The sequence below is a fragment of the Limulus polyphemus genome, unplaced genomic scaffold (genome assembly GCF_000517525.1).
Source record: "Limulus polyphemus unplaced genomic scaffold, Limulus_polyphemus-2.1.2 Scaffold155, whole genome shotgun sequence".
NCBI classification, from domain to species: Eukaryota; Metazoa; Arthropoda; class Merostomata; order Xiphosura; family Limulidae; genus Limulus; species Limulus polyphemus.
Window position 1 is genome coordinate 796,180 of NW_013665765.1, and position 12,160 is coordinate 808,339.

At 31.7% G+C, this 12,160-nt stretch overlaps 1 protein-coding gene across 1 annotated transcript in view; it reads left to right on the forward strand.

Annotated features, from left to right (window-relative positions):
• LOC106476392 (kinesin-associated protein 3-like) overlaps positions 1-12,160 on the forward strand; it is a 57,100-nt gene that overhangs the window by 15,103 nt on the left and 29,837 nt on the right. Inside the window, exons 4-8 of the mRNA XM_022381311.1 lie at positions 5,085-5,239; positions 5,488-5,718; positions 7,037-7,173; positions 8,755-8,842; positions 11,183-11,281. Coding sequence (XP_022237019.1) covers positions 5,085-5,239; positions 5,488-5,718; positions 7,037-7,173; positions 8,755-8,842; positions 11,183-11,281 — 710 coding nt within the window. The remainder of the gene's footprint in view (positions 1-5,084; positions 5,240-5,487; positions 5,719-7,036; positions 7,174-8,754; positions 8,843-11,182; positions 11,282-12,160) is intronic.

Below are 12,160 nucleotides of genomic sequence, written 5' to 3' on the forward strand. Positions count from 1 at the left end.
GGTAAAATATGTCATTTTCAGTGTAAAATGCATAGGTGACACCAATATTAATTGGTCAGATTAATTCTAATAATCATAATATTTTTGTTTACATTTTTATGATAACTCGCAAATAGTTGAGAATTTTTTTTAAAGAGTGTAATTCTATGGTTAAGTGTATACGTGTGATCCTCTTTCATAACATAGAAAGTTCTTTTTTCACACACACACACACTCACACACATATATACATATATTTATATTTTCTTACTCTTCTAGATTCATTCTATTTATCTTGGCATAATGAATATTGTAGTGATATGAAAGTAAGCTTTGGATGTTTCATGCCTTCACATTATTAAAGTCATAGGTTACATAAAATTTTAATATAATGACTTTCTTAAACTTACATAACTGAATGGTAGTTTTATTATTATCAGTAACCTTACAAAATATTGGTTGTCCTGGACTCAAGCAACCTATATGTTGGATACTAGTACAAGTATAGATGGTTTATATTTCAGAGTGGCAGGTGTTTGCAGACATGGGTGCTTCTTAAATTATTTATTGGTGGTTTAGAAGTAACTCTTATCACTTTCTTGAAGAGTAACATTAACATTCAGCTATTAAAATGTATTGAAAGGACAGGATTTTTTTTACTCTGTTAAGGAATCTACATATATGTTTTTATAGTATGTTCTAAAATTGAACCTCAAACTTAATGTGAATGTCAAGAAAAGTAACATTCTAAAGGCCTGTTTTAAAAAATATATATATTTGCTTATTACACTGTAAAATTTATCAGCTAGAAATAAAGTACAAGGCTTAGCTTTGTATGCTTTTACTTTGATGTACAGTGGTTGTGTATATTATATTAAAATGGTTTTGAGGCCTCACCATCTCATTCGAGTCCATGTTGTCATGTCTGGTCATGCTTTATCTGATGGTCATGCATCTTGACAGTGGTCATGCAGTGTAGTTTCCATTGCCAAAGACACCATTTTAAGGTTTTATGTCAAAAGCACACCACTATTATGTGCTTGCTTTCCATAAGCCATCAAGTGTTGAATTTTCAAAAATTTTGCCTTCTAGACTTTGTGTCTCTTATTTTTCATAACATGAATTACACAAAGATGGTCATTTGTATACTGTCTACTGTTGAATATCTAGACTTTTTTGCACTCTAGATAGACTACCACAATGGTATTTGGTGCTTCTTTGTCTGTCAGGAGATGTTATAGCTATTGTGTGGCCGATGGTGGAGTCATGCATGTGGCCTGGGCCTTTTCAGTCTTTGACATGGATTTCTCTCCTTCTATAATATTTGTCTGTGAATATGTGGATTTTAAGCAATCTTTTCGTGCTACCTAAATTTGCAAAGAATTCTTCCATTGCAGACATGCATATACCTAGACATTCTGCATCCTTCAATGACTTTTCTTCTCAGATATGTTACACTTTTTCACCCTCTCCTATTTCTTCTTATTCTTTACTTTCCCTTCTTCATTTGGCTCTTTCTTCAGAATATGTTTTTCTTTCTTCCCCAAATATTCAAGTCCATGCTGAAATTTTTTTTCTTTGAGCTTAACTCTGGTGGTGGTACACCTTGTCCTCCTTAACTGTTTGCACATATGCTTTGGCTTAGAGTCAAGCTATAGCCCTTTTCTTGGACTCTTAAACTCTGGAGTCTCTTCTTCAGGCTTAGGGATCTGATTCTTTGTCCCCTATTAGCTTTTCTCAAGCTCAGTTTTCTTGTCTTCACTATACCCTCAATATCAGTTTAGATTATCTATCTTCCATCCATCTCCCATTGGAAGCAATCCACCATCCCCCTGAGAGATTTTCAACACACACTTGTTCCCTTCCTTTTTTTATGTTGGCAAGTTCTTCTTCCTTGGCTTGTTCATTCTCGCTTGGTTACTCTGTTGCTCGGGGTTGTTTGGGAGGGATGCCCTTCCTCCCCAAGTATGTTTACCTACCTCTTATCGCAAGAACCTTTCTCTGGTTCCTTTCCTCTGCCAGTGATTTTGGACTGGTGTTGACCCATGACCTACTATGTATGGTCTGCTATGCCCTAGCCACACTACACATGCATCACTTCCAAAATCCTGATGTAGATTTTGGACTGTGCTTGTTCTGTCCATCCTTATGACACTTCCCTTCCTTTCTGAGCATAGAGTGTACCCTAGTACAGACAAGGTGCAGTCTCCCAAGAGTGTGCCCCTATACAGTTCCAAGATATAGGGTGTCATACTACTTCTTTTTCTTTCAAGCACTTCCCAAAGGGGATTCATCTAGTTAAACTTTTGTACTGGTCTATCCACCACTTCAACATAGGAATCTAGCTATATGTGAGAAGAGGTTGCGTGTTGTATCGGAAGTTAACATTTTCCAACACTGAAAATGTATTTCTAATAGATACTCACCTACACTCATGCTTCCTACCCTTTTTCCTCACTTCTGATGCATCTTACTTTCTTACCATCCCTTCACTTCTGGGTGAAGAGTGTACCCTACTACATAAGGTGCAGTCTCTCAAGAATGTGCCCCTAAACTGTTCCCATGGATAGGGTGTCACACTCTATGGGTTTTCTTCAACCACTTCCCAAAGGGGGCTTATCTAGGTAAAATTTGGTACCAACCTATCCACCACTTCAACATGGGAATTTAACTAGATGAGAAGAGGTTATGTGTCATATTGGAAGTTAGCATTTTCCAACACTGAAAATGTATTTCCAATAGATGCTAACACTTCCCACTGTTCCTCCCCACTTATGGTGCAACTTACTTTCTTGCCTAATCTCAAAGTGATGATTGAACAATCAGTATATAGGGAGCCTGTTGTGCTAGGAAGCAGTGTTACACTCCTTTTGGTGGATAGTTGTCACACACTCATTTGCATGCAACAACTCAGTAATATCACATGGAAACAGGTGAGATTAGGTGGGAGCCTTAAGGCTAGTGGCAAGCAAAAAAGTTTGCATATAGAAGTCAGTACTGAATTGGGAAAGCTAAATGTGAGTGGAGATATTTATCACATACATATTCAATGTTGGAAAATGTTAACTTGTGTCTGTTGCTTTTCCAGGTAAAGATCCTTGATTATGTTGTGTACTGTTACCTTTGGCAATTGGATGGCTTTTGCCACTGATCTTTGTATTTGTGGATTCTCATTTGTTACAAGTTGTCACTCTTTGCTTACTATGGCTGTATATGACTTGTTGTAGGTCTTTTACTAGATGGTCTTGGTTTCTCAAGTTGATCCACTTTCCCTTTTCTTCAAATACCATTAATTACGAGGGATATCCCTGGTTTGAAAATTCTAAATCCTCAATCTGAAAATATTTTTACAATCTGAGTGCCTGAATATCTAATTAAAGGATGATACATAATCTTCCAAAATGTGATCAGTTTCTGGTGGCATCACACTACTTATGCCTCATAATTTCAAAATATATTTTTGATACATTATGTTTCACCATGACTTTAAATTGGCTGTGGTTGTCATGTGACTTACTGATTTGCATATTTAAAATTATATTGATATCATGTACTCAACTGTCTGTAGTAAAGAGAGACAGAAGAAACTGCAGTTTCAAGAAAGATAGCTGCTAAGAGAGATACAAAAATTTGTTATACTAGATTGAAGGTAGTTATGACTTTGCATAAAATATCAATGAATATATCTTTTTTTACCAGTTTTAATATTTTGATATATAAATATTCCTAGTTAAGGACAGAGTTGGGAAATTAGTGGTATTTGGTAATTGATTAATCTACAGCCCTATTAATCAGTTACTAGAGTGTTACTTAAACCATGATATGTACAAATAAGCAAACAAAGAAATGAATAAATGTTGGTGGCAGGTGCTGTCAAGCTAGTTACCTTCCCTTTAGTCAGCAGTTCAAAAAGAAAAAAAATGTGGTGGTGAATTCTGCCATACTAAAGACAAGCAAGTTTGGTGGCAAAAGTAATTGAACCTGAGACCGTCAAATCAAGAGCCTCTCCCGCTTCCCCCACCCCCTCCAAATGACCAAAGCTGAAGAAACTTGAAGTAAAAAATAAACAAGTTAAAAATCTAAAACTGGGTACAGCACAGACAGCCCATTAAATAACTGTGCTTAGCAACAATCAGACATAATAGCAGTATTTCAATCACTTGGATAGTTACAATAATCAAATATAAATAATTGGAAACACTAATTTTGATTAATTGATTATTTTCATTATAGTTGATATAATGGGAATTTTGTTAATCGATCGTTGGAATAATTGGAAACATTAATGTCTGTTAGTTTATGTCAGTTGATTTGTGTTTTGATACTTCACCTAGATTGGTAAATGCTCTTATTATTATTATTCTATCTGTGCTGAATTCTTTCTATTTAGCATATACATTGTAAGCTTACCTTGTGATGTTTCTATATTTTCTACCTTTCAATATACATTTTCTACTGAGTGTCCGTTGTCATTCCTGCCTACCTTCATATGCAAATGATCATCTTCTGTTTTGGCATAGAGGACTGATATTCCATATTCATAATGATTGGTCATATGATAGTGAAGTTGTAAATACTCAGTTTGTTCTAGCCATTGTTTCTGGATCAGAATAATTTATTGTATTCCACATCTCATCTCTGTTCTAACAGGTTATATACTCAATTTGCATTCCTTTTCTGGGTCTTACTGCCTGTTTGTGCTTTTTATAGTGTATATCTTTGATATTTATCTTCTTTTATATAGTGAACTTGAATGAGTTGAAATAACAAATCTAGGCTCAGTAAAAGTTGTCGTAACTGAATGAAGATATTCCAAGTTGATGTTGTTTTGTGACTTTGATGTCTTAACTCTTGTATTATTACTCAATTTTGTGTAACAATAATCAAATGAAGAGATACACTAGTTATTCAGTTGTCTTATTGCTAACATTTTGTTGTCTTAATAGTGTTGGATAGAAAATTGCCTTTACACTTTTACACATGTGGGATGGTTTGTCAACTTGTAAAATGACATTTATGTTCTGTAATAAATCTCTCTATTTAGATATTAATTTATTCATGTATGTGTTGTTAGATGTATACATAGATGTATATTAATTTTTCAGTATTCGTGTGAAAAGTCTAAATGATAGCACAGATATCTCTGCTTTGGCCCAAGAAATTGTTGAAAAGTGTTCACTCATTCCACAAGCAAAAGTTCGAGAAGTGGAACAGTTACTGTTTTATCTTCAGACTCGAAAAGAACAACCATCAAGTAAAGGTACTGCTTATAAAAATACTTAGTGTGAGGAAATTTTTTGCCTGTCTTTATGTTTTGTTATTTTTTTCCTAAACATTTAAAGAAATATATCAGTATTGCCATTAAGCTTTGTTTGACTTCAAAAATTAGTTTTTTATTTGAAATTTTGATATAAAAATTCCTTGTATATAGTTGAATAACATTCTCTGTTGGTCAACTTAGAATAGTTTATGAAGTTTAATGTATATAAATATATGCTTTTTTTTAAGACTTGAAGAAATCAGAGTCTTCCCAAAGTGTCAGAGGATTGAGTGACAAAGAAAAGGATAAAGAACGTGAAGGTCTGGAGAGTATAAGGGTCCATGAAATGGCCAACATTAACTGCTTGGATGATTATATAGAATTACTGTATGAAGACATGACTGATAAAATAAGGGCATCTGCCTTGGTGTTACAGCTTTCCAGAAATCCTGATAACTTAGCAGAGCTGGCTTGTAATGGTAGGTACTTCCAGTTCTCTTAAAATCTTAGAAAACCTGTCTGGAACTTAAACATTTAAAACATGGCTTTTCTGGTTTGAATAATCAGGGTGCATACCCATCCTTGAAAGTTTTTGAAATTGAGAATGGAATTTCAAGGGTGTGAAAGTGCTTGAAAAGGGGCCTTTTTTTTTGCAAAAGTACTTGAAAATATTGTAATAGTAGAATATATTGATATATCTCACTTTCATGCATATTGCAGAGATGAATGCAATAAATAAAGTCTTTATTTTCGTTTTAGTCTACATACTAAACATACTGAACAAATAAAAAGGAATTTTATAAAATTTCTGTGGAATCCGATTGATTTTGATGTAGGTTTTAGATTCCAGAAAGTGCTTGAAAAACATTTTGAGAGTGCTTAGAAAGTGCTTGAAATTGGTCTAAGCAATTCGATATGAACCATGAATAATGTCAAAACAATGAAATAAATATATAAATAAGCCTCATCATGCTCATTCAGAACATGAACTTAAGATTAGTTTTATGTGTTTGTGGATCCATCATACTTAACCTGCTGTCAGATTGAATGATCTTGACTCCTCAAGCAAGTTTTTTCTGTTCATAATGTTTCATTCTTGTATTCAAACAAAATGGAAATAGTTTTATTATGTACGTACATACAACTTAAATTACATTACCATGGATTATATTGGCCAAAATAATCCACTATAAGGAGGAACATTATTTACATTGTTCTCATGGTTCTAGTTTAAAGCTGATATTCCTACCAATACCTATAAATTATTCAGCAAAGATAAATTAAACAATTAAAGATTTTAAAAGTAAGCCTAACTTTCAGAATTTCAAAAATTACACATTTTTTAAAAGATATTAACAAACTAGGAATAATATTTATGCTATAAATTATTGCATCAACGTTACTGCATGCTATTTAAAATGAATAAGGTTTCTATACAAATTTTGATTTATTATTCTGTCGTTAATAAAAGCAACTCAAGTAATTGTTTTCTTTTTACCTTATTTCAAAACCATATAGCTTTAATGCTGTGTAAGGCTTCTGACTTTGTGGCAGATATGATTAGCATAAAAGTGTAAAAAAGATTACATGATCAATTTAAATGTAAGGTGGGTTACAACTACAATATAATATTTTCATGTATCTGAAGGTATAAGATAATGCTCTTTGATCACTTTAATAACAAAATGTTAATTACTTATTTATCTATCTACTATAGTGCAGAATTTATGCCAGATACCGTGAACTTGCATTGTATTCATTCCATGCATTTTGACAATATTTTTTTTTTTTTGTTAGAAACCCTTTTGGGAGCATTAGGAAGAGTTCTTCGAGAAGATGGTAGGAAAAGTATTGACTTAAGTACCAACATTGTGTATGTTTTTTTCTGCTTTTCAACCTTTTCAGAGTTTCATCCTCTCATTGCACAGCTGAAGGTAAGTTTTATGTAAACTCGTAAATGGCATAGTTATGCACTCATACACCTACCTATGTTTCTTTTTGTTAAAAAAGTAAATATAACTATATGAAGCTTGCACAGTAAGATAATCAATATAACATCCAATAGCTTTGGCTAGTAAGTTATATTATGTATCAAACTATTAATGTTTGATTGTTTAGATGTGAGGTCAAATATAGTTAATTCTAAAAAGTGATTCAGCAAACAGGTCCGAAGAGTATTGATTTGTGTATTTCTTTTATTATTTGATGTATATATATGTTTTTAAAATTTATTAATTAAAATTCACTTTTTTAGAATAATTTGACTGAAATAAAAAAGGTAATTGTAAATGAATTATGGATGTATTCAATTAAGATATTTTAAGATTTCGTTCAACAATAATTTAAACTAAGCCTATAATTCAGTGTTTCATCCAGCTCTTTCCTATAATTGAACAATAAGAAACACCTTTTTTTAAAATATCTCCTATTCTGAAAAGTACAAACACACAACCAGATAAAAACACCTGTCACTGTATAGAAGACTAATAATATAAGTATACAATATGAATGCATACAGCAGTGTGCAAAATTATTAGAACTCCCCATTTTTCCTGTAGTTTTGATTTCTTGTGCCTAGAAATAAAGCTATTATTGATTTTCTCACCTTATTATTGACTTTAACCATTTTCAGACCTGTGAACACCTTTCAGGTGTCAAGTGCACACCAGCATATCAAGTTTCAGAATATGGGTAAAAATTATAATTCCAATGCTGTTTTAACACTTGTTTACTTAAAAATATTTTAGAATTGGTGTTTTGTCATTTATTTAGGGTAATTCACAAAGAAAAATGTAAAAATCTTCAAAATTGCATGCATGCACAGCTCCAAAGAGTCTCGTCTGTAAACAACACACCAATTTTTTTTCGAATTTTTCTGTTCACATTAAAGCAAAAGTTTTTATTTGTTAAGAAACTATCATCCTTTAAGACTACAGTTAACAAAGAATTGTTTCCCTGATCATTCTCTTTCTTCATCTGACAATTTACTTTTAAAACTTCTCATTCACATCACATACTGTGAAGTCATAAAAAGGTGGGAACAACTGCATATCAGTAACAGCTTTGAAAATTACTACTGGCAAAGCTTAAATACCATTGAACATAGCAAATTATAAAATATTTATGTCAGTGTAAAGGATTAGATGTAGGTCTTTAAAGAAGAACAGTTGCAGTTGGATTTAGTAAGAAGTTTAGAATACTTTGGATAAAAACCACAGATCTTGTATTTTTTCATAGTTTCTTTAAATGTTTTTCTTTTCAGTCCTGAAAATGTTTTATTGTTAGATTGTATTTGTGTGAAAATTATGTCAATTTTCTTCTATGAAAAAACATTAGATAAACCTTATTAGGTTTATGTAGTAAAATAGCAATGGCAAAATATTCAGATGACCCAAGTGCTTCAATAAATTCTTATTTTTTATAGTCTATATCAGGCAGCAATTGTTAAACATAATTTGTGTAATACGTGTGCAGGGGCATTTATTTCATTATCCTTCCTGTTATTTAAATAACAGATTGGTTCGTTGTGTATGGACATCATTGAATATGAACTGAATCGACATGAACAGTGGAAAGAAGATCTTACCAAAAAGAGAAACGTATATATCCTTTGTGTCTGAATTGATGTAATACATTGTTAATGTTTAGATTTTTTGGGGGGAATTATCTTTCCTACATTCTTTTGTGTTTAAAAGCTCTTTGAAATTTGTGCTGTATAAAAAAAAATGCTCAATATCAGTCATGAATTGATGATGCTGTCATTTTTTTTCCCTGTTCCCCACGAGGACAGCAGTAAGTCTAGGGATTTACAATGCTACGATCAAGGGTTTGAATCTCCCCTCAGTAAAATGAGCAGATGGCCAGATGTGGCCTTGCATTAAAAAAAATACACACATTTTTTTCCCATAGAAATACCTTGTACAGTATATATAATATATAAACATCCAAACAGCTTATTGAAGAGGTCATGATAATATAATAAAAGTGGAATTTAACATTTCTTCAAAAATACTTATTCAGTGCTAATTTAACCAACTGTAAATATAAATTATTAATAAATCTAATGAGCTCAGTTTCTGGTAATCTGAATGATTGTATAGTTTGGTCCTAATTTTGTTGTTTATGTTTAACGTATCAATTCTGAACTCACCTGAATAACTTGTAGCCTTAGTCCAATAAGTGGACTCTATATATCAGTGGCATTAGTTAAGATCTTAAAATAATTCATATAGGCATACATGACACACTTAAGCTGCATTCTACCACACTTGGTCTGACATATACTTGGGTATTTACATGTTTTATGAGGTTATGTAGATATTTCATGATGGAAACAGCATAAAATTGGTGCAGGAATGACATAAGTTTATACACACATTTGCTGATTTCAATAGCAATGTTGTATAATTATATTTAAAAACATACTATAAAAACATCTTGGCTTAGAAGCACATGTCAACTGTACATGTATCTATGAACACACTTACTCAATTACTTTTGTGCATGTAGGGCTTATTTCTCTATAGAAAAATGTACTATTGCCACAGATACTGTAGGAACTTCATATGTTAGTTGTTTAATTGGATTCTGGTTGTTGAAATAGTAATTTATGATAATATACCAATGGATGAAAACATATTTTGCTAAAATTAGAATTAAAATAAAGGCAAGTAATTTTGGTACTAAACTTCAAATTAATGAAGGTATTTGATTAATAAAACTATACTACTTCATACGTGCAGTGTTTGAGAAAGCTGAGTAATATTAGGAAAATTCATACATTGACCAAAGTATTTGATAAAATAGACCTCTTCAACAAGCTTTCTGTGGCTTCTTTTGAGTAGATATCTTCTCATAGTTCTTCCTGGATGATTCAGTTGATAACTATTGCTTCAAGTTACTTTTTGAGGTTTATTTTTAGTTAACTGTATTCTTAAAGTTTTTCCACCAGAATTTTCCAGTTTGTCTCACTGTTAACTTAGTTTCTGATTTTTATAACTTTTTGGCTTGTGACTCAACATCAACAGATCTTTTTATGGTAGCCTTTCATTAGACCTGTCTCTTCAGATGTAACAGATATGTTGTCATTGAAGCAACTACTAATAACTCCGTTTATAAGGTGAGAAATGGAATTTGATGTTTACTATCAAGCTGCATTGTATTGTTTTTAAAATCTCACATTTTAATTGCCATACTTTCCGTATTAGTTATTATTGAATATATCTTCAAATGAGTTCTGATATTGAAGAGTGATGCAATATGTCAGGCAATTTTGCATCAGTGCAACTTCTAATCAATTTTTATTCTCTCTCTCTCTTTCTTTTTTTTCTGAAAATATGTCATAATAATGGTTAAATACATGTCCCATGGTAAAAGATCATTTTAACTTACTTCTGTGTCTCACTACCATTGTGTATAAATTTCTTGTTGAACTGCTTCCATAAAATATAGCATATTTGAATCTGTGGTTAGATTAAGCTACCATAAAGAAAAGAGCTAGAACTAGAAGTGTTTAAGGACCTATCACACATAAAACAAACATAACGAATATTTAAACTACCTACAAGTTATATCAACAGTATAATTATACATTTATATATCATTATCTCTGAGCATTTTCATAACACTTTTGTTGTAAATAAAGGATTTGGAGTTTCACTAATGTGCTTCCACAGATCAGTAAGGATTTGGAGTTTCACTAATGTGCTTTCCACAGATCAGTAAGGATTTTGAGTTTCACTAATGTGCATTCCACAGATCAGTAAGGATTTGGAGTTTCACTAATGTGCTTTCCAGTAGTTTGAATAAATAAAGTTTAACTTTGAAACAATTGCAGAAAAAGATCATAGTTAATATTCACTGTATAAGTCATATTTTGAATATTGAGATAAGAAAAGGAACGTCTCTTTTTTTTAAAAGCAGTTTTATCCTTAACTGTATCACTGGATTCTGAAAAAGATAACCCAACACTGAAAAGGGACTATGAGAAAAGTTTGAAGAAATATCAAACCCTTATAAAGAAGCAGGATCAGTTATTAAGAGGTATGTTAATGACTTCTTTATACATTAATACAGTGTTGTTCACAATTTATGGTAAGAATTTACATATCCAATCATGGTGCCTAAAATTTTCCCTTCTTGGAGGACTATGTGACAGGACTTTCAAATGCAAAATTCCCTCATTCCCTAGTTATAAAAGCATGCAAGGCATGTATTTTAGCATTTTAAAGAAAAAAGGGAATATCTGTTGTGTTGAACCACATTGCTAAAGCAAGGGAAATCATGATTTCAGCTGGAAGAAAACAGATTACTCCCTAACTACTCAAACTCTGAAGTGGTGAAGAAAGCTAAACAGCTTGTTAACAGAAGTAACCCAAAAATACAGTAATTCATTACAGCTAAAGTATAAACCTCTCTTTGAAGTGTAAAAAAGATAATTCATATGAGTTTAGATCTATAAAAGTGATGCAAGTTATGTTCACAAAGCTGTGTTTAAGACCTAGGCACTCATCCCTCAATAATTTTCATAGAAAGAGAACATGCCTTTGTATTCATTGTATAATAATTATTAATGCTTATTTATGGTAATTATTTGGAAAATTAATTTAGGAAATAAAATCTTTTAAGAATATTTCTCTACAACTTGCCCTGCAATCTTTGTGACATACTTTAGAAAAGTTCTTGAACTATGAAAAAATAATATATTTTTTGAAATATTTAGTTCTTGCCCATTACAATCTCCTATTACATGTATTTTAAAAAACAATCAATTCAACTGCAAAAGTATACAATCAAATATGTTTTCTGTAATTAACTTATTACTGATTGAAAAAATAAGTTGTTAATTATAATTATAGTATTTTGGCACTTGTGTATAAAGTTAAAATCATAAATGATATTCATTGTTAAACTGGTACACAA